The sequence below is a fragment of the Rhopilema esculentum genome, chromosome 13 (assembly GCF_057945365.1).
Source record: "Rhopilema esculentum isolate cy_ngs chromosome 13, ASM5794536v1, whole genome shotgun sequence".
Lineage (NCBI taxonomy): Eukaryota > Metazoa > Cnidaria > Scyphozoa > Rhizostomeae > Rhizostomatidae > Rhopilema > Rhopilema esculentum.
In genome coordinates, this window is record NC_142827.1 from 3766732 (window position 1) to 3789642 (window position 22911).

Consider the following 22911-nt stretch of genomic DNA (forward strand, 5'->3'; position numbering starts at 1 on the left):
TTAAAAAATGAGAGAATTTTTCCCAACCTAAATAATAGAAAAACACTTAAATTTCAGTCTCAAAAGATATGGGTGAGAGTTTTAGCAGAGGCCGCGCCAAAGGGGAGGTCGGGGGGTCATGGCCCCCATTTTTCTTGCTGACAATAGATATTGAATCCCCCTTTTAGGTATTAAATAGGTAATCCCTCTTTTTTGCCCCCCCCCCTTTACAATCGGTGGCGCGGCCCCTGTTTAGGTACACTTTATTTTAGAACTGATTAAATGAAATCTCCTGAACTTAAAAATCTTCATGCAAACGTTCTTTCATGTAAAATATAGGTCATCCAAAAACATACATCATTCCTTAAAACATAGTCATAAGTTTCCCAAAATATATGGTTCTGACATCATTGCTCTGGTATTATGTACACTGGCGCGGCGTTTACAATTTTTCTATTGTCTTTTAACTTCCGTTTCGAAAATCAATCTTCTTAATTTGCATTCCGTGAATAACAGAACAACAACAGATTCCCACGGCGGAAGCCAAGCCAAGCAAGAAGTAAAACCAACGGAGCATATCACGCCGCGGTTTAGCAATTAGAGACGTTTTTTGATAAGAAGGTTCACAGACAGGTTTTAACCATAAATCAAGGTTTGTTTCAAAGTTATATCAGTCTACTTTATGTTTATGTTGTTGAGATTAAACGTTCAAGCTCGTAACAGTGTCCAAATTTGCCACCAACCTTCCGCTTGGTGTGAAGGGGCCTATCGTATCTCGCGCTAATAAAAGGAGGCGAAAAGCCATTTCGGTTAAATGATGAGATTTTATGCGTGAAAACTGGAACCCGCCACTTCTCTTCTTATCCAGCGTTTACCAAGATAGCGAAAGAATTTGACAAGTAATTGTTAACTAAAGATGGATATGAAGTATGACTTCTGTCACGACACAACATAACTGAAATCAAATCACCCTTGGGTTGGGGTTTTGGAATCGAAAAACTACATTAAGATTATTTTTGTCAGCCAATTTTCTGTTGGACACTAATAAAGTAACCACAACAAGAGCTGCAGGGCTCCGTGAAGTTTCTTGCAACCTGCAAAAGGTAAAATCAAACACAAAAAGTGTCGGAAAAGGAGCATTTGCATCCTGCTTTTGCTTTTTAAGAAAACCGCAAGAACAATATTACCAAGTTAAGTCTTCGCATGAAGAAAAGGAGCATTGTATTTGAAATCGCTGTTAGAACTGCTTGATTTGCAGCCTTAAGCAGATATTGTTCGTGTATCGTTAATAATTCGCTATTCATAAGGAACAAAAAGGCATTGGCCTACCCAAATTAATTTTTAAACCTAACGACAGGTAACGGGTCTACATTGATTACCGTGCCATTCAGCAATTACATACTCATAGAAATGTATTGTGCAGATTATGTTTTATGGTGATAAAAGATTTTCACATAATGAAAAGGAAAATCTGGAATCAACGCTGCTAATGTTCATTTGATAGGCCTACTTCAGAAAATGCTAAAACATTAAATTTATTTAATCTAATTTAATAAATAAAACTAATTTAATTAAAAGCATTTGGTTCTTCTCTAATAATATTTTAGCATTAAATGTAAAGTATTGTAGCAACAGCGACTTAAAACCACACCAAAATCATGTGAACATTCTATCTTCTATTCAGGCAGAAGCCTCTTTGTCATCGATCCAACCAGCTATCCCCTAAGTAGGACCTAAACAGGATTTTGGTATAACCTTTGGTGCTACTGTATTGTTTTTTGTTAAGGTCGATGGCATTGGTATCATTCTCCTAAAATATTCCTTTTAAGACTGAGTATAAAAAATGGTTTTTCTACATTTCCGTACAAAGTTGACCATTTGACAAATATGATTGTTGTCAGTGTCAGAGGATAAGCACAGGGGTCATAATCCCTTGAACTTCCAAATATGCAAAATCAGTGAAAAATTGTTTCGATTTGAAGGCTTTGAAGTTTGCTGATTGATTTATTTTAGATTAAGAATTTACTCTAGACTATTGTCCACATTTCAACAACATAGCTAAAGAGACATAGGCCTGGGGTCTAGCAGCCCTGGTATAACGTATATGAAAAAGTTATTGTTTCCAAAATGGAATTTGCTACTGGCAAGAAGCATGTACAGTAAATACTCCATAGATACCCAAACAAGCTCTCTATCAAAAATGCTCATGAAAACTGTTTTTTTTGTTTGGATAATTTTTACAAATTTTACTGATATTCTGTACAGCTATCAAACTTGATCTCTTATCAGTTAAACTGGTACAACTCTCAACTTTTTTTTATTCATCTTCAATTCACATTAAGTTATTAAATATAGGCACAGAATTTATTTTCACTAACAAAAATCAACAAAAAACAGCTCCATAAATTGTTGGAATTATAACAACAATCATATGTTGGAATGAGATATCTGGGATGTTGTTGGGAGCCTTCGATGGGGAAATAGTTTAACATTTTCTAGAAGATTCTTTACCTTTTAAACAATATGGATATAGTCCGCAAAACACAGATAATTTTTTATCACAATATGGGCATTTTCACCCCTGCCATTGCCTTTTTCCCAACTTACTGCAGTCAATTATTATGTACCATGTAGCATATTAGATTTTAATAGTTATTTCTCCTCTGTTTATCCAGATTCAAAGATTGTGCTGTATTAGATAGAGAGTATGGAAGTGAAGTTACTTTGGTGTATGTTGATATGGACAATTGCAATAACATCAGCTTCAGAACTCAGTGATATTGCAGCGACATGCCAAGTTCATGCAAATACAGTCATTGATGTTGATCCTGGCCGCCATAGATACTTCCCGTACATGGTGAAACTGCCCCGCTGTGTGGGTATGGTTGGGATTGAAAGACCAGATATAAAGACATGTGTTGCCAAATCTAGCGTATCTGTGTCCTATAGAGTACTTGATGTGGTATCGTATGCTCATACATCTATTGACCTTGTACGTCATACTGCATGTCAGCATACCTGTGTTGCATCACCAAACTCTTGCGATCCAAAATATCAGACATGGAATAGCGCTAGCTGTTTGTGTGATTGTAAATACAGAGCAGCTCCAAATCCATCACCTTGTGAGTACCCAAAAGTGTGGCAAAGCACCAATTGTAAATGTGTATGCCCCAGGGCACCAACAAAGTGCTCAGAAAAGAAAGAATGGAGCGATGATGATTGTGGATGTACTTGCAAGAAAAGGTACCTTAACAGATGTGCCAAAAAGGGTAAGGTGGTGAGCCAAGAATCCTGCAGCTGTATAGCACCAATCGGGGTAAATGGAACCTTAGCAGCAAGGGGAGCTCAAGGTACATGCAATGGTGTCGAAAACAAGTTTGTTGTTATGATAGTGATTATAGAGTTTTTCTGCCTTGTTTTTATATTTTTTCTGATCTACCGATATTCACCAAGAAGGGAAGAATCAAGTAGCAGACCTACATTTCTTACAAAAAATTTCACATTTAAGAAGAAGAACAAGTCATCTGGAAAAGATAACAGAAATGTGGAATATATTTCTGAAGAACCGAAAGTGACAACACCTTTATCAAATGGGAATCATTTGGCTGAAAATGAAGACACTGCACAGGGTTTAAAAGAGCTGTCTTTAAGGGACAGCAATGAAGCACCAGTTGGGTTCTACTATGCTGCCAGTGATGTTTTTGGCTCAGCAGGCAATGTTTCAATGGAATCTAGTGGGAAAGTGTCGCATGTATGAAAACAATGCTTCCTTTCTTTTTGTATCAAGTAACTACCAAGTTGTTGTTTTTTGAAGAAAGGTGTTCCTATATCAAAAATATTATTTATGCATCGATTGGTTCCTGGTGCAAAATGAACACAATTTTCAATGGACACACCGTGAAACACAAACATTCACTTCTGCTATATAGCTAACAGAAATATACAAGACATTTATAAACTGTGCCTGCACCAAGAACACCTGCGCCAAGGGGCAGCAGAGGTCAGTGGCCTCTTCGTGTCCTCCCAATATTTAGCACTTTTCTTGGCATTTTGTGCCCTTGCCCTCCTTGAGTGCAGGCTTTCCTGTCTGTAACATAGTTAAAAGGTCTTTTTTGACTATTACACTCACATGCAGTTAGGAACCCACAAATAAGTGGTTTTTCTAAATTTTATACAGCTGGTTTGTATTTTTAAACATGATTTTTAAGGAGCCCTAAAGCCTGGTTAACAGTTAGGTATAGGAGTAAGTATAATTTCCAACAATATTTTCTCTAAGCTGTTACTCTAATCTATACCTTCCCCTTTTGTGCAGCCCCTGTGTTCCCTCCCATTAAATATGCCTCCTTCTTTCATTTCCCTTTCTCTGTATGTAGTCTTTGTATGTAGGTGAATTTAAAATGAACTGAACTGAACTTAACTGGCCTCTTGCCTTTAAATTCCTTTTTAACCTTTTTGATTTTTTCTTTACTCCTTTCCATCCTTTTTTAAATCCATTTTTTACTTATTTTGTTTTTCCTATCTTTCATGATTTATATCCTGCTTTTCCCCAACACTTCCTCACAATTCTTGTTCCTGGTCATCGTCCTCTTTCTTTTCCCTTTAGCTTAGGTTTTGCTTTGCTGTTTTGAGGCTCTACTTTTATCTTGTATCAATCACCAAGTACTGAGATATATATTCAAACCCTATTAGAAACACTTGAAAATTCAAAATTTTGATTGTCTGTTTATAAATAATAACTTACTCTATTCAAAATCGTTTTTGAAGCTGGCTAATTGTTATTATAAATCTTAAGACTGTCATTGTATCGTTTTTTATGATGGCTTGTAATGTAAGGATATTTTTGTAAATTTTTCATGTCGTTTGTGTTTATTTATTTTAAGGCATGTGCTCTCAGATTTAAATAATTGATAAATATTACTTCTTTGTCTCTATTTTCTTTGAAACTGAGCTGCAGTTTTTCAAAATCTACAACATTAACTAATCTTGTGTTAGAGCATATATCCTTATACTGAATTAAGTTGTGGCAACAGGGCCACTGTGGGAATGTTTCATAGCCTGTGGGTTCCTTGAAGCGGGGCATGTGTCTTGAGGTTTGGTGCATAATACATGGAGATGCTTTATAATTGCCACAGGAAGCAATCGACAGGAGCTTATTTCCTTCTATACTTTCTTGCTGGATATATTTGATGTGAAAGGTATCTAAGTTTTACGAAATATATTCTCTGCATCAGCTAGATGTTGGTCTATATGTAAATCACAGCAGTCTAAAAGGGTTCAGATACTGATCAGGGTGGTTCTATAGACAAAAAAGGCATATCCTGAAAAGTGTGTGGTATACTGATAAATACCCTGTCCCACTTTGGGAAAGCATGCTTTGCCTGGTACTTGAAACATTTAAATTGACCTCAATATAATGGAACTGCTAAAGAATGTTTATTCAATTCTTCACTTGGTAGCAGCAAATAGCAGGGTAATGTATTCTTAAATTCATAATGCAATACAACATCATTAAAGAACAGGATATCATGAGAAAATAATAGCATTGAACAAATAAAAGGTAGCTGAAAAAAATAGTTAACTCAGATACAGAAAGAACAAGTGTGAAATAAAAGGTAATGGGAAGATTAAATCAACCTCAAAATGATGCAAGATCCTAACACATAGAAAAAAGTAAATTTACACAGTGTTTTGTAATCTTGTTAATATTGGCTTAACATCAAATTATGATTTACATCAAGAAAGAAACCTGTGGATATAAAAAAATCACATCAAATTGAAATGCAATGCAATCTTTAACTATTGCTGAAGATTCTAAGATGTTTGCATCGATGGACGGAATGATTTCGCCTTTAGTTCGTTGCCACTTCCTGAAAACCCAGTCCCACCACGGTTCATTTCAATAATGTCAGTTTCCTTTAAGGGCTTACCCGTCAGTGGGCACAGCCAGTCCTTTTTTATAATGTTCTCCACGCACTCCATTGTTACAACATCACCTGTTGGTTTCAAGACTGCACATGGAACAGAGTTTCCTAGCAGATCATGAGTAACTGGGCACATATATCTTGCATCTTTGGCAATAGTTGGTTTGCTGTCATCATTTACTACAGGTGTAAATTTGACTGGATAGAGCTCTTTCAGTTTAAGTGGCTTACCACTCATAGGGCAATATACTTTACTATCTGGCTTCTTTGTTTCTTCTTTGGCTGCTTGAGGAGTTAGGGAAGGAATCCAAAAGCTTGGAAGCTTGTTTCCTTGGTCATCTATTAAAATCGTAAAAATGAAACTTAAAGATGTGCTACTATTTGCTGAAAATAGACATACACAACAAATGTTGATTCTGTTCCCCTTTCATATAAAAATAGACTGCTTCTGCTCTTAATTTTGTCACCAATTTCCAATATGGTACTTTTGTTAATGAGAAACATTGCTAGGTAAAATAGCAAAATAATCTTTTATAGCTCAATTTATTCCAGTGTATATAATTGAATCATATTTAAGGATTTAATAAGACAGAGATATGTTTCCTAATCCAATTTTTTGCATGATACATTGGCAAATTCATACTTTTAATTTGGTATTCAAATGAATGTCACAATAATAATACATTGAATTGCCCATTATTTCAATAATTCAAGAATCTCACTAACTTGCTTTCTTGTCACCAGATGCTCCAGATGTTGAGCCAGAACCTTTTTCCTGTGATTTAGAGAAAGCACTGCTTTTCTTGGTCAAAATCACACTTTCAGCAGTTAAAAACTTTTCAACATCTTTCTTCTTTACAGATTGTACTTCTTCTCTCTCCCGTTCTGTAGACTTCTTTTTCTAAAATGATCACAATGAAAGCATCACTTAACTTCTGCATCTAATTGAGCTTGATTATAAATTAGTACAAATTAAAACCCTTTACTTTACTTTTATTAGTTTTACCTTTTCTTTTGTTTTTGTTTAATCAGCCTTTGCTGATTATTACTGTTAAATTTTCCAACCAAAATCAATTTGTTAAATCGTCAACTTGCGTCAACTGAGCACATGGCTTTGATAGCTCCTTCTTGAGTTCTTTTCATTTGTCCATTGGCCGATTTAACTTTATTTATGTTGTTTTACCTTAGCTATTTTGTAATTATCAATTATTGAAGTTAACGACTATCAACAACTTTATATAGTAAGACCTAACCTGTAATCAACTAATCTGCTAAAAAAAAATTTTGAGTTTGAGCATGAAAAATAATCTTAACTCCCATTTAATAAGTGCATCTATTGGCTAAAACATCAGGTAATCTTCATTCTAGATAGCTATCAAAGTTTACACGCAATTTTGTATTATTTGTTTGTTCAAATCAAACAAAATATCAAATGCACAGTTTGAAATATATCCTTTTATAAAAATAATTTGTAAATAAAAAGTTATTTAATAAAACTAAATAAGTGAAACAAAAGTAAAGAGCATTTACCTGTTTCTCGTACTCTCTTAGTTTTCTAGAATATTCCTGCTTTTGATGGACTATGTATTCTAAAATTGCTTCTTTGTCGTACAAAAAACCTTCTGACGTAATAACAGGCTCTCTGCATGGTTGCAACGTTAGGCCACAACAATCAAAATCTTTTACCGAGTCTTTACTGAGTCTGTCAGACTGTGAGCCATATCCTGAAGATTTTGTGTCCTTCTTTTTTTCGTGATAAGAATATACTGCACTCGCTGTACAATTCTTTCCGTGCCTGGTCATTTTTTCCAATTAGATGTACTTTCATCGAAAACGCAGCTTCTCATTCAATGAACTTTCTGTTGTTGTAAATGATAGCCTCGTTTAAGTTTACGTGAAACACTATTCGCAAGATGGCGGCGTTCAGAGTAACACGAGCTCTTGCAGGCACATGCAGCAACCTTGCACCAAATGTTCGAATGTTCAGTTTAGGTGATTATCATTTTTCAGATTAAAAAAGTTTCTAAACATTCATTGAGACATCGTAAAGACAATATGAATAGTGTTGGAAGACCTTAGACCAGTACACAATCAAAATACTATCAAGTCATTGACGTCATTATTCTCAATTACTACAAGCTTAGTGTAACCCTGGGAATGGGTAAATAGTTCGAATTTCCCAACAAAAATTTTTTATACAAGAGAAAGACGATAAATTACACAAACAGAAACTTTTTTTTATTAAAGCGAGCTTCAATACAAAAACACCTAGTGGTTTGCAAGATAAATAAGAACAGCGTGTCGTGTCCCCAGCCTAAGATGCATGAAAAATTAAAATAAATTAGAAATTTGTTTTTTGAAATTTTTTCTAATGCTAACAAAACAGAGCAGATTTTATCAGCTATTCAACAGTGCTACTAAAAATTTTGTACAACAATGATATGTAATAGTCTTGGAAAAATTCATTCATTAAATGGTTTCTCAAATTTCAGGAACTTATGGAAGGGAGGTATAATTCGCTGATAGCTTGCCCTCTAATTGAACCCAAATGATCAGGAAAGCACCATTTTACTTTTCTCAACAACTCATAATACATCATTTCTATGCTAGATGTACCTAAAAGCTTTAAATTCTTGAAAAAAAGAAAAAAAGACATGTCTATAAAGCTCTTAATATTCTTGAAGAAACAACCTTACCTATTTCTAGTAAGTTGCCCCCTATAAACAGAATTGGCATCAGATAAATCTTAGTTTGAATAGGCAACAACAAACTACAGGAAACAGACATTGGATACTATTTGATTCTGATTTCTAATAGCAGGAGGGTATGAAATGTCTGATGCAGACCTGTCATTGCAGTCTTTGTCTTGAGGTGAATTGCCACAGCCTTTATAAAAAGTCATTATAAATACACTCAATCTCATTCCACTGTAGAAGTAAAATCAATTAGGTCATTACCTCCTGGAAGTTGAAAACACTGAAGGGAATCATAACTTCACCAAGACTTTTACTTCATTTAGTAAATTGGCTGTACTTTTTAGCTTGGTCTATGTGAAAATCTAATAATGCTATGTTTAGTTTTATATGAAGTTGTGGTAAAATCCTGAACCACACTTATGTCACACCTTTTATGATCTGGGCTACTAGCAACTAAAACTGCTTGCTGGCCACCATTGTTTTGACTAGATTAAGTAAATATATAATTGTTCTTTATTTGGTAAAAAAGGATTGGCTAATATTTAGTGATCTGCAGCAACACTCAAAGATTCAAGGCATTAAAGTTTATCAAATTTTTAGGTTGTAAAAATCTCCAAGAATTTCAGTACATAATAACTGAAAAGGCTGGCGAAAATGGCAATGTTGGAATTGTTAAATTGAACAGACCAAAGGCCTTGAATGCACTCTGTGATGATTTGATGAAAGATTTGGTCAAAGGTCTTGACATGTTTGAGGATGACAAATCAGTTGGTGCAATTGTCCTGACAGGGAGTGAACGAGCTTTTGCAGGTAAGTTTTTATTTAGATTTCCTACTGCTAAGAGTCTTTTTTGTGGGGTTTTTTGTAGCAAGGTAGTATTTTTCTCATCTGCAGTTTGTCACAAAAATGACCTCATTAGACCATTAGGGTGGTATTTGTCTGAGGGGAGGAGTGTAGTAATATAATAATGATAGTTAAACAAATATTTATAGGGGGTTTACACTTCAATGAGACTGCTGTTTTCAGTGCATGTCCTGTGAAAATTTGTTTCCTGTGTGTTCATGTCTCCCGTTTTTTATTGGTAAGGAAAGTACAAACAGAAAGTTTTTCATTTGTGTTGTTATTAGTATATTTTGTTTTTTTGTGAAACTCCCCCCTTTCTGCCTGGAAATTCAGGGTACACAACTAAACATAATATCATAGGAAGCATCATAGAAACCATCTCAACATTTTTTTGAAATAGTATTTTGCCTGAAATATTTATTGCTTTCCACTTTCCTATAGCAATATAAAAGAGATATACAATACATGACTGTGGATGTAGTTAGCTAGAATATTTTTTCACAAGGTACCAACAATGTAAGCTTGTATTTTCAAACTGTGTTATCCCCTGTGAACAATAGTATTAAAATATGTGCATAAATCATATCTAGCCTCTATTCCAGTTAGCGAGTGTTGTAAGTCAGTTTTTTTTGTATGTGCAATTATGATGAAGATAAATATATTTTGAAGTCATTTTACGTCTCAATATTTGGTTTATTACAACTGGCCTTTATTTTATTACTACACTCCTCCCATCAGTCAAATACGACCCTAATGGTCTAATAAGGTCATAAAGTACTGTCTTTAATAAAGATATTGATCAGTTTTCTATTTTTATTAGTTGAATGTTAGAATTCTAAGAATCTTCCTTTTGCTGCAGCATTGATGTTTTTGTTCTTTCTTATTAGCTGGAGCTGATATCAGAGAGATGCAGGGCCTAGACTGCTCAAGAGTTCTGTCAGGCAACTTTCTCACTCATTGGAACAGACTGGCAAACTGTAAGAAGCCCACGATTGCTGCAGTAAATGGATTTGCTGTAAGTTACAAACAGATTATAAGAATCTTGATACACATTTTTTGCATAGGGAAAGTAACTACTATATCCTTTTTATCTTCCCTCTGAAGTGGGAGCATTTATTCAATATTTTTCCTTTGATGATTTTCTCTTATGCATACTTCTGTTCCACCCTCTTATCCCTTATTTGGTACTATATCATCACTTCTTTCCTTTTTTAAACTGGAAACTTTCCATTTTTGATTTAATTTAGCCATTTTGAAAAAAATTTTGATCAGATTCTTATGAAGTGTGTTGTGCATTGGGTGAATTGTAGGAAATTTAACACCTTTCATTTCATTTCAGTTAGGTGGTGGTTGTGAGATAGCAATGATGTGTGATATCATATATGCTGGAGAGAATGCTAAATTTGGACAGCCTGAAATCTTGCTTGGAACTATTCCAGGTGAGATGTGATGTTACACAAACTAAGAGGATATCAGACCTTTTTTGATGCATACTTCAGCATGACTAAAAACATTATTTTTATGTAGGCAACAGAGGGTTTAGGATGTTGGCAATATGATTGGAAAAATCTTCTGCTAAAGTTTTAGAAGTTCAAATAAAAAAGATTAGAGCAGTAAGTTGATTCAAGTACTACCCTAGGGAAAATGTGAACGCCTGGCACAAATATGGCAGGACTTGAATCCATGACCAGGAACTTTTTACATTGTTTCTTCTACCAATTCAACTACCCGGTCATGTTTTCAAGTGCAAGCCCAAAGCTGTGACACACACACACAGACTGCCCCCTCTGTATCAAGTTGGGGGTTGGGGGAGCCACTGCAATTGTCACTGTATACGTTTGTATACGTTTTATAGCAAGTGGATAACATTATGGCGCATCATTAAATAGACTTTTGGTGCCACTAATAGGATCTTTCTTATTTATAAGTAATATCAGAAAGTGTCTCAAACCATAATGTAACAGTGAAGCATTTTGAAATGGAGTTTGTTTGGATATGGCCATATCTTCAAAACTGCCTTTGCTACACCCTATCCTCATCTGCCCTGTTTCTATGCATAACTAAGTTGCTGGAGTTTTGGTGGAATAAGTCTTAAAAACCAGTTATGAAAGCAAGCAGCCCATCAACAAGTTTTGTGAAATCTTAAATATGTTCAAAACGCAAGAGAAGCATTTATTTATTCTTGATATCTCTTTAGAGACGCATGATATAAAGCATTGAAACTCTTTTCTCTTTCTGTATTGCTTGTGGTATTGCTCAATTTTTTCGACTCACATATAACCATGTCTTCCAATGCAAGCATGACTCTATAGTTTTATAAAAACTAGGCAATCAGGCCAATCACCAAGGGAGGGGGGTGGTGGTATAGGAATAAGCCCCTTGAAAAAACAACAGAATTAGGAAATGTTAGCTAATGACGGATACAGATAACCAACACAGTAAAATCCAAAAATTACAGGGGTTTTAGAGAATCTATCAAAATTGCACAAAGAATTGATATATCTTGTTTATGGAATACTTTTTAACATAATAGCTGCTCATGTTAAACCCCTTTCACCCCATTACTTGGTAAATTTACGCCTTGCACTACCTCGTTCAAAAAGTTTCATGACCGCCCTGTATACAATACATCAAGGGGCTTTTCTTCTACAAAAATCTCGTACGTCTTTGACAAAATTCGTTTTGTCTTCTAAAAATCCTATTGTTGTTAAAAAGTCGTACAGTGTTTAAGAGTGATACACCCTTCGTAATGCTTATTAATACCATTTGCTGATGTTCTGGTGAGGATAACTTCAATTGCCTTATATGTGTACTTTTTGCTAAATCTAGAACTATCAAATTTGGTGTGAAATGATTTCCTTCTAGATCTAGCACATGCCTTTAAGCAGCAACATGTAATTATATCCTTTGCTTGTTAGGTGCTGGTGGCACGCAACGTCTTGCGCGTGCAGTTGGCAAATCCAAATGCATGGAGATGGTATTGACTGGTGATAAGATATCCGCAAACGAGGCTTTGCAATTTGGTAGGCAACATCATTCGCTTTTTTTCTTACCATTAGAATAACTGTTATTATACCCTGCTCACAGCTGCATAGATATATTTCCTTGGCAGTTATCAGAAATCAAACATTATTCGAAACTTGAAGTTATTATAGAAGCACTTTTATTTTATGTACAAAGAAATGTAATGACAGGCGCTCACACCGAAATTTAATGGTAACATTCACCAATTATTCCAAAAAGGACATTCGTTCTAGTTACGTATGTCAGAGATAAAGCTTCTTCTAACAGCCCCCGAGTTGAAGGGGGCTAGAAAGGGCCTTAAAAGAATTTTGTTAAGTACGTTTTATAAAAAAAATGAGTTAAAAAAGGCTTCAATTCAAGAATTGAGAACAATACTCTATAATTTTTAATAAAGCTGTCTGACCTTCCATGTGTTTTGAAACTTGCTGCTAAAGATTTATTACTTAAAACCTTTTTTTGAAATTCACATCCATCATAACTATATGAAATTGCTTTGTTCGAGGATAATCTTAGGAATAAGCTCAACTTTATCTAATAAACCCTGTGTGTTATATAGGCCGTGCCCATAAATCCTTCAAGATATTTATGACTGTGACCCCGAGCAATTCATCCTAAATACCCCCAGACTTCTTCATTATGCTACTGCGTCTTTCTTAATAAACTAAAACTCAATTCCTCTACAGGTTTGGTCAGCAAAGTTTGTCCAGTTAAGGAAGTTGTCAATGAAGCTATCAAGCTGGCAACGAAAATCGCAAGTAACTCGAAGCTGATAACACAACTTTGCAAAGAAGCAGTAAACACAGGTTATTGAATATTTCCTCTGTTTTACTTGTACCTACATGCAATAGGAGGAGTCATGTTTGTAGATCTTGAAAAGGATTACAAATAATGAATTTGATTAAGAGCTAAGTAAAAGAACGGTATAGTAATGATAATAACAATGATTTATTCATTTATATTTGGTGTAAGTAACAGTTTTAAATAAAACAAACGAACAAAAATTAAAGAACGTCAATTACAAACAGAGAACTGAAATTCTAAGAAGTCTAACTGCCTAAGAGGCCCCTTGAAACAAGAAGTTTCCTTCATCATGAAAAATGGCAGTAATAGCACGCAAGTTATGGCAAAGTTGTTTTACAGTGTTCATTATCGCGACAATTTGTGTAGGCATTGACAAACAAGGCTAGCTTTCAAGAAAACCCTAAGTGAAGGCAGAACTAATTCGAAAACGGTTCCTATTGACTGACACGTTTCCTTGTTTCAGGTTATGAAGTGAGCTTGAGTGAAGGGATTCATTTTGAGAAGAGAATATTCCATGCCACATTTGCAACGGTAAGTGATGGTTTCTTAAACTTAAGAATTGTGTGATTATTTACATACAGCTTTTGCTTCCCTGTCGCCCCAAATATTTTTTTCAACATAGCTACGCCTCTCATACCAGATATGAATGTTTAGCTGTTACTGTTATTACAATGGTACAGTCGTAGCATTAAACTCAAGTATACATTGGTTGCATATTGTTGGAAAGCAGGTACTTTCTTTCGATACATCGGGTTGTTATAGATATCACATCCCTGTGTAACAAGCCCGTCCCCTGTGAAACAAGCACCGTGAGAACCGTCCCCTGTGTAACAAGCACGGTAAGGACTGTCCCCAGTGAGAAATTTGCCGAAAAATCAAATGACCTGGCGATTTTTTCATTTGCCCCACAGCCTTCGCAAGCATGGACTCTTTGACAGGGTTTTATTTACAGTTCACATTTACACCCTCTTGTGGTTGGATTTCTCGTTTTTGGTCGCAGATTTTCCTAGATTTGTTTTTTCCCGTTAGAATGATCGACGTGAAGGAATGACCGCTTTTCTTGAAAAAAGAACTCCCGAATTCACAGATAGCTGAACTTTTGTTTCTTGAGATGGACAATCAGAAGATCAGATTGCGCTGAATTTGTACGATTATGTAGAATTGGAAATGTATGTCAGAATTTGTGTTTATTTCAATTGACTTTGTCTTTAGTAAATGTGTCTTTTCTACAGCCAAAGCAACACTTTGTTCTTCTATTAAAGCCGAATTCAAGATAACAGAACCAATCTTGTGTCATCTAGATAACTGAGACACGCAAATTCCAATCAGGCTCAAATCATAGAAAATGGCTTCTAAAATTCAACGTATTGTCTCACACAAACCCCTTTCTCTGAATGTAGTAACGCTTTCACAGTTGAGTCCTCCTTGAAGTTCTTTATTTCTTAGTTTTTCTTCTGTTCCGTCCTGTTCCATTCCTTATTACTCACTTCCTTCATTTTATTTGCCTTTATTTTATTTGTCCTATATGTTTTCCGTGGAAAGTTTTTCAAGCTCCAGTAACTTTGACAAACGTGGCTAAGGCAATAATTGTTTTCTAACTACATGTCCCTGTTAGGACCTAAGAGTGTATGCCACACAATAAAACACAGTACTAATTTAACTGACAATTCATTCTCTACAATTCTAAAAAGCGAAGGAAAATTACCTCCAATTATTAAGGTTGAACAGATTTAAATGAAAATTGATTTCCACCCAAAGAAGGAGCAAACCCCAATGGCAAATTAGCTACAAATGTTTCTTTTATACATTCAAAGATTCAAAACTGAAATAAGAATATTTCTTTAAGTAACCATCACACTTCAAAATATGCTTGATAATGAAAATACAAGAAATAATAGAAAAAACTTCAAATAAATTTAGCATATCTTGTAGCATAAGAATTGTAAGATTAACAGTGTATAAAGACGTGGTTGTAAATCATTTATTTGCAATTTAATTTAAGAATGAACTGTTACTGGGGCCATACATGTACATGCACAATGAGCAAGTTCTATAACCATGCTATGTCAGCAAATAGAGAACGAGAGGTCAGGCTGGCTGAGAGCTTTTCTGGGGCCTGGGGAAAGATTTGGCCTGTGGTGACATCATTAAAAATGCGATTGCTATTGTTGTTGTTATTGTAAGGATCTTTGCTAACTTTTCAGGACCCCTCTCAATGGGCTTCAGGAGGTGTTATGCGTAAATCCATAAAAGAGGGGAAGGAGGCAAGCAAGTTAAGATGGTGGTAGCTATTGAAAGTTATGGATGAAAGAGATGCAGAAGGTTTATAGCTGGAAGCAAGATAAAATAGAGTTCTTCAATTTATCTTGCTGGAAGGGATTGGGTTTATTTGTGCGGTGAGAGTTAAATACAGGGAAAAGTTTCTGTTTATATAAAGGATCAGCAATCTTTTTTTCTGTGCATAGATGTAGATTGCTCCAACCAATAATAAAATCAAAGAAGCCTAGGATTCCAAATTTTATAATGGTGAAAAACTGGAATTGTAAGAATCAGTTCTTAACCAAAACTGAAGATGTACGGAATCACTTTGGGTTGTACTCATTTCATTAGATCTTTGATTGTTTGCAAGATATGATGCTGTCTTCAATCCTTTCTAATAGACAGTTATCTGCCATCCAGTGTGTTCAAAACTGGCAGCAAATGCAAGTTCATTGTCTACGTGGCCAGCAAGCCAATCAAATGTAACCTCTTTGTCTTCGTTTGATATTGAAACCCTCAGCTTTTCCTGACTAACTCTGGTCGTTTGAAACGAGAGCACAGAGCCTCGCTTTAAATTCGGTAACATCATTACCATGACAGTCCCGTTAACGTAAATCGCTCCTTTTGTGTTGACAACGATCGATTCTGGTGAAAAAATGAGCAATTCTCCTGAGTCTTTATCAAATCGTTTTGTGACAAGTGCAATCCCATCCTTGCTACTCCTTTCGCCAACTTCATCCATCTAAAAGGCAAAGACATATTGTACCAGAACCAAATTAAACAGCTTCTTTTAAGAAGTGTGCACCCATCAGATTTTAGGCCCACAAAGTCAATCATTAAACAGGAATCTAAATTTGATGCCAGATGCGAGCATTTGGTGCAAGGTTAAGAATGATAGCGTATCTAGAGATTATGTAAGGTGAAAGCGTACAGATAATAAATAATAAATAGCTATATTAGGAAGGATACGAGAATTGTTTGTTAAGACAAAAAAGTATTCCTATCCCTAATGGTCTCAACAAACAATTTTTGTCAACTAAAGTAAAGGAAGAAGATTTCTAGAAATAAGAAACTAGTCTTCTTCTGTGAACTTACTTTGAAGTTGATTGCATGTCCCAATCTGCAGGTTGTGCCCAGTGACCTCAGAATTTTACAGCTTTCTGGGAAAACTTTTGTTGCTGTGCGATTGTTGTTGCCAAGCTCATATGCAGGCAAACTTCCTTCATTTGCACAGTCTTCTAAATTCCACTCTGTGAATAAAAATAAAAATTGTATCAGTTTGACGAATTATTAATTTTGATTTTAAACAAACCTTGATAATGGAGGTCTAAATAAACACATTTTTAGAAATGATCTGGAGCTTTATTTTCTGAGTAATAACAAGTGGAGTAATAAAAGGGGGAAATTGAATCAGGACCTGTTTTCTTCCTCTTGCTCCTAAAATGTTGATTATCTTACATTAGATGCTAAAACAGCTTTTGCTAAGTAAATTTTCTACAAGCATCTACAGAAAATCAAAATTAATCCCCATTTTGGTGAGGGAGGGGAAATCAGTTTTCTTTGAATCTTGGAGAAATCTCATATAGAATCGTAGCTTCTCAACTAATGAAATCTTTGGATGAACATAAAGGAAAGAAGCTTATCACTTAGAACTGTAAAATAGGTTGATATTACAGTTCATTTCTGTCTAAAGCCATGACAGATTAAACAAAAACGTTACAACATTGTATACCATGGGGTGGAAGTGTTGTCCATCCTTTCTTTATTAGACTCCAAGGTCCAAATTCTTCTCCAAGTTTTTTACAAACACGAAAATAAAAACAACTATGAGCATCAATATCAGTCAAAAAGTACTGCATTTCCTCTCCTGTGTACAAGGTATTGAAAATCAGTGATGATTCATCATGATCGCTATGATTCGGTTTCTTTGATGCACATGATGCACATTGCAGTATGTAGTCTGTGACAACACTGTTATCTGTATCCACTGATTCAGAATCGGTTGAATGCTAACAAAGAGAACAAAGAAATTACCAAGTAATATTTAACTTACTATTTACATCATCAACATACATACTTCTACATTTTAACATTACGCACTGGCAACATTTGAGTCATTGTTTAAATTAAAGTTGTGAATGTTGACAGACAGTGAGATTGGAAAACTCTAAGGGAACTGGGGATTAATTTTGTATGTCTCTGCTTATTACAAATAATATGACAATTAACCTTTTTGGTTGAAAACTAGTGACAACTACAGATTAGTGACACAGTTTTAATAATGGCTAATCGTTATGATTATCAGATATATGATCTGATAGATTGTTGAAAATAAAAGAAATCTACACTTAAACAAGAAACACAGCAAACTTAAACAAGTCTAAGCATAACATGGAATTTCCAATAATGGTTGATGATGACACTAAAAAATGAGAAAGTACACACTGTAAAATTAAATTTTTGAAATACCTCATCCCATCTTATAAGAATACCACCAGGCATTTCAACACATTCTGTGATTTGCAGTCCCCCAATTACATCCACAGCGATGCAGCCCCGTAAATTTTCAATTGAAGACTTGGCTTTCGACTCATCAAAACCAACAACTATTGATAGTGAAGCACAAGGCATATCTGGACTGCTAAAGACAGAAAAATAAACTTGAAGTGACATTTACATCATTCTAGATTGAAATGATAGGTTGATCTGATTCATGTATTCTTGTTTCTTTCCCCTTGAATGCTTAATTGAAAGCCCTGAGACTTTAAAGGCACAGCATTATACATTATGGCAACTGTGCCTTCCCTTGCAAACATTTGCCACAGAACTATTAACTGCCTAGGCCTTGCTTGTATTTGCTAAACCTACCACTGTAGAGAACAGGATCCACATCAAAACCAGAATCTCCACTTTATAACCAGAACCAAAATATGATGTATACGCTTACAAGCCGTATATACGGTATATACCTACTTCTATACCATACTTTTTTGTTTGGATCAATCACAAAGCTGTGTTTAAGCTTTTTAGTCGCAGCTATTTCGGCAAATATTTTCACGGCTTAATGGGCTGTCAACATCGGTTTCCGGCATTAAATAGGCACACAATTAAAAAGCTTAAATGCGGCTTTGTGAGTGGTCAAAACCAAAAACACTTCTGCCACTAACATGTTTGATAGAATACCTTCAGGCCAGACCTATATGGTATCATAGCTTGATGCAAAAATATGTTTTATAGATTCAAAGTCATGAAATATTTTAATAATTAATTTAAAATAAAAAATTTTTTAATTCATTAAATCACAATGCAAAGAAACCTGCTACTTGCATACCTTTTACCTGTCTTTTCAAGAGCAGAGGCTATCTCTTTACACACAGATGCAGACTCATCCAGACTATCTTCACTTTCTCCATTTTCAAAAACCTGACTGTTCTTGTTTATCTCAGCATTGCCTGTGAATAACAGTCCGTAAATGTAAGATTTCTTGGAAGTTTACAAAACTGCTTCAAATTGTATTAGAGTTATAATCATATAGAGATAAATATCAATCAAACAAAGTACACCAATTGAAATCTTTTTTACAGAGTACAACGCCAATTAAAATGTATTTTCTCCAAAGGAGTTCTATGGGTCTTGTTTTCCCTTATTTGGCCCATTAGTAACTAAACAACAACATAATATACTAAAGGAAATCCCATACCTTTGTTGGTGAGTTCTTGAAGGTGAGATAGTTCAGTATTTAGCTGATCTTCTAAATTTTTAAGCAAATCAATGTCCTCTTTTTTTGACTTTTCAATAACATCAACAAGAGAATGGTAGCGGTCATCCAATGCTCTTACTACCTCCATTTTTATCCTTTCATAATTTAAATCCAAGGCAAGGCGAGCACTTGAACAGCTTTCCTTCACAGCTTTCAGTGACTTGTTAACTTCTGTTACTTTGTTTCTGTAAAGAATATCAATTAAAGTGTATTACATATCTTAAAGAAGAATTATTGGGGTATCAATTAAGTATGTACAACCACAAGTCATGATATCATGGCCCCACTTTGCCTCTTTAACCACAGGCCCAGCTGTAAGTCACAAACCCCAAAATTACTTTTCATTACACCTCCAGCCACACCCAGTATAGGGATACCTAGCATATCTTTTCTTTCTTTCTCTCTATGTGCCATATTCTTTACCAAAGTCAGCAATGAAAAGCAGAAAGGCATGGAAAAATTAACAAAGGGCAAAGGATGCAAATTGGAACTAAACAAAGAGGAATAAATTGGTAAAAAGAAGCACAAAAAGACTGCCATTAAAATTACTAGTCTGCCAGGATTTCCCTTCTTCATAGAAATATTTTATTTGGTTTATGGTCTAAAGATCAATTCAATATTTTAGAAAAATTTTTAAATACCCTAGATAAGAAGTTCTGTTTTCACATCTCTCCACAAGAATTTGTAAGTCCTCCATTTTCTCATAACCGTCAGATCCCTGAAATAAAATTATACAGATGGTCTAATAACTCATTTATAAAAATATTTTATACATAACAAACAATAATATAGATATAAGATACAATAAAACAAAAAATTTTACAGGATAAAACATTTTAAAACTACAACTGCTGTCAAATGTTTGTCCTATAATGGAATTGTTTGACACCCCTCCCCCTGGTTGTGCATCAGCTGAAAACTAGAACCCAATCCCCTAAAATAACATCTAAATACATAGCTCCCAACATATACCTTTGTGCATATGGCAAGTCAGCTTTTGAGCTAACAGTCTACTACTGTGGGCTTAAATATATTTAAAGCTATAATTTATCATTTTAATTGCCTTGCAGCTCACTGTGCCATCTTTTTCACAACAACGTTAATGTATGGTCATAAATTCTACACCAGAAAAGATGATGCTACTTCTCTACACCATTGACAGATCTTTCAGCAGTCAGTGACAGAATGCCAATATTAACTGGGCAATATATTCATATAAATTTCCATTAGTCCAAAAAAAACAGGCCTGGTCAAAATGCTTACGTGAATGATTTGCTGTAAACTAAGCTTGGCACCTACCTGACAAAATCAAACCAATTCTCCCAGAAACTGGATATTAAGAAGCTGGTATTTCGGCCTATTTTATGAATATTAAATTGCTAATTTCTCAACTGGAAAAGGTTAGAGCCAAGAGGTGTCCTGTTTTTTTAAAAAAAAATACAGTTTTTACAGTCAAAATTTAAAATTAGATAAAACAGGGCATAAAACTTTTGAGCTGCAGTATCTAACTACCCACTTAAACAAACAGTTGGTGCTTACAATCTTTATTATGCTTTTGTAAGTTTGACATGTGTTGTTGGGGGAGTCTTTACCATTGCTGATTTCACATGATCATAAAAGGAAATAATGTATATATTTCTGATATTTTTATGGTGTAAGTTTCAAATTTTGCAAGAAGAAACTAGTAAAGTCACAAAGAAAAACATGCATACAAATTCCTCTCCTCTGTATTTTTTAAATATTACAGGAGCTCTTTTTGGAGAATGGATTTCAACTTTTGTAGTGCCAATCGTAATGCCAACCATTACTTGAATGAGAAAAAATGCAATGGCGTAAAAAGTACAATTAGCCTATATGCCACAGATCTGTGGCTTGATGTATGCCCATTCCATTAAGTCCTAGGGGAAATTTGAAAACCTGGGCAGTTTTGTCGGGGAAGTCATTGTTTTGGATTTAAACTGTATTTTCCAGATTTAGAATTAATAAAGCCAGTTTTAAGGCGTGCCCTCCATTATACAGTGTCTGCCTCTTGCTGGTCATGCCATCCCCATGAGCATAAACTTCTGAATACAAGTCTAATGTATATTTCAACTACTTTCATTTACACTTTTAAATGATAAATTGAACAACAGACAATAAATGATTTTAAGATTATTTTGTGTTTTCCGGAAACTATATGGTGTGTAGCTTCTGCTCAAATAAAGAAGACGTATTCAGGGCTTTGGTAAGAAAAGAAATCCTTCATTTCACTAAAGTAAGGTAGTACTCGACAAAATAGAAACCATGGACAATAACAAAGTGCTTGTAATTGTAAATTTGCAATCACAAGGGTCCCAAACTGGAAACTTTGTTTCTTGCGCGGACAAATTTCCTTTGAAAATTTGAGACTGAAGTCATACATTCGTAGCCATCTTTAGAATCAATAATGGTACATGTCATAATCAAGGGATTTTGCGCGGCCAGTCATAATATATCGTTTATTTTGGAGTGATGGCTTGTCGCTTATCAAAAATCAAATCTGTAAAGCATGACTCAGAAAGAATGTTCTTAGAATGTTTATTGTTTTCATAAACAATTGGGACTACACCATATGTCTTGCAACTCTAAAATCAATTTTAAAGTTTCTCATTTGATGGATTTCATAAAATGACATGTCCTATATCTTGTCTAATGATGAGCAAAATTTATTTTATTAAAATCATATAATAATACGTTTTTTTTATTTCTACCATTCTCAAATGAAATCAATTTTCCCACCTGTGATTAGTAATAGGATTTTCAAAATGTGTTTCCGGCAGCCATCTTGCTCGAAACTAAACAATGCACTCTTTTGCTCTTTACCTCGTTTAGATCAAATGACCATTTAGCCTCTTAGTCACTGATCTCAAAAAAGACTTCTTTTTGTTGCAGAAGCGTTGTCGCTCTCTAGCACAGGGGGGGGGGGGGGTTTCGCCGATCCCATTTGCTGACAAAAGTAGGCGATCCGTCCTTTAGATGCCGACGAAGCACCGCTAAATGGTAAAAAGCTTCTCGCTTTTATAATGAAATTTTTTTCCAGGGGTTGTCACATCTCCCTGAGAGACAACCCTGAGTTTTCTATGCCAATGAACCTGCCTCCTTCTGAGAAACACAGTTTTCGTGAATACTGTGTCCTCAGTTTCTAGCGTCTCTTGTAACAAGGATGTTGTATATACTTTATAACTGCCCCTTGGTGCCTCATTTGTATCATTTTCATTTTTTTGTTAGACAGTTGAATTTACTCATAACCACCCCCACTTTAATTTGCAGTCACAAAAGAAATTTAGAACAAAATATGCAAGATTGTTAAATCAAGCTCTGTCTACAATCACATTCTGCTTGCTGTCACACTTTTACAGATAACTTTGGTGTGAAAATGGCCTGTCTACACTATCTACAATATTAAATCCAGTGCTCGTCTTGAACCAAGGATCCAGTGACTAGATTAATTTCACTCTCCCAACCAAATCAGTTCCCAATCAAGGGTACAGTGCTAGAGGGCACTCTACATGTTGCATTTGGCAAGAGTCAGAAATGCTTCAGGAACTGAGGCTCCTAGGATTGTCACATTTTTGGTCAAGTAATTCCTTGCTTATTTTTCAATGCAAAT

At 35.0% G+C, this 22911-nt stretch overlaps 4 protein-coding genes across 5 annotated transcripts; 2 read left to right on the plus strand and 2 right to left on the minus strand.

The window, feature by feature from the left end:
* Positions 1-476: 476 nt before the first annotated feature.
* LOC135691634 (uncharacterized) lies at positions 477-4896 on the plus strand. The gene is made up of 2 exons (XM_065209564.2): positions 477-631; positions 2655-4896. Exon 2 carries the CDS (start codon positions 2687-2689, stop codon positions 3734-3736), a length of 1050 nt encoding a protein of 349 aa, XP_065065636.2. The 5' UTR covers positions 477-631; positions 2655-2686; the 3' UTR covers positions 3737-4896.
* A 758-nt stretch (positions 4897-5654) lies between these two features.
* Positions 5655-7779, minus strand: LOC135691635 (nitric oxide synthase-interacting protein). The gene is made up of 3 exons (XM_065209565.2): positions 7431-7779; positions 6627-6801; positions 5655-6239 (listed from the first exon to the last, which is right to left on the minus strand). The coding sequence occupies exons 1-3, from the start codon at positions 7701-7703 to the stop codon at positions 5791-5793; spliced, it is 897 nt and encodes a 298-aa protein (XP_065065637.1). The 5' UTR covers positions 7704-7779; the 3' UTR covers positions 5655-5790.
* LOC135691636 (enoyl-CoA hydratase, mitochondrial) lies at positions 7754-14460 on the plus strand. Its single transcript, XM_065209566.2, has 8 exons — positions 7754-7892; positions 9197-9406; positions 10327-10454; positions 10779-10878; positions 12358-12462; positions 13147-13266; positions 13728-13795; positions 14294-14460. The coding sequence occupies exons 1-8, from the start codon at positions 7814-7816 to the stop codon at positions 14357-14359; spliced, it is 876 nt and encodes a 291-aa protein (XP_065065638.2). The 5' UTR covers positions 7754-7813; the 3' UTR covers positions 14360-14460.
* Positions 14461-14916: 456 nt separating this feature from the next.
* Positions 14917-22240, minus strand: LOC135691633 (cytokine receptor-like factor 3). Of its 2 annotated transcripts, none has more exons than XM_065209563.2 (8): positions 22041-22240; positions 19925-20001; positions 19224-19468; positions 18855-18975; positions 17993-18161; positions 17256-17532; positions 16619-16773; positions 14917-16265 (listed from the first exon to the last, which is right to left on the minus strand). In XM_065209563.2, exons 2-8 carry the CDS (start codon positions 19978-19980, stop codon positions 15918-15920), a joined length of 1371 nt encoding a protein of 456 aa, XP_065065635.2. In that variant the 5' UTR covers positions 19981-20001; positions 22041-22240; the 3' UTR covers positions 14917-15917. The 2 variants fall into 2 exon arrangements, with proteins under 2 accessions (XP_065065635.2, XP_065065634.2); XM_065209562.2 differs by having other exon boundaries at positions 17993-18164; positions 22041-22236.
* Positions 22241-22911: the final 671 nt, after the last annotated feature.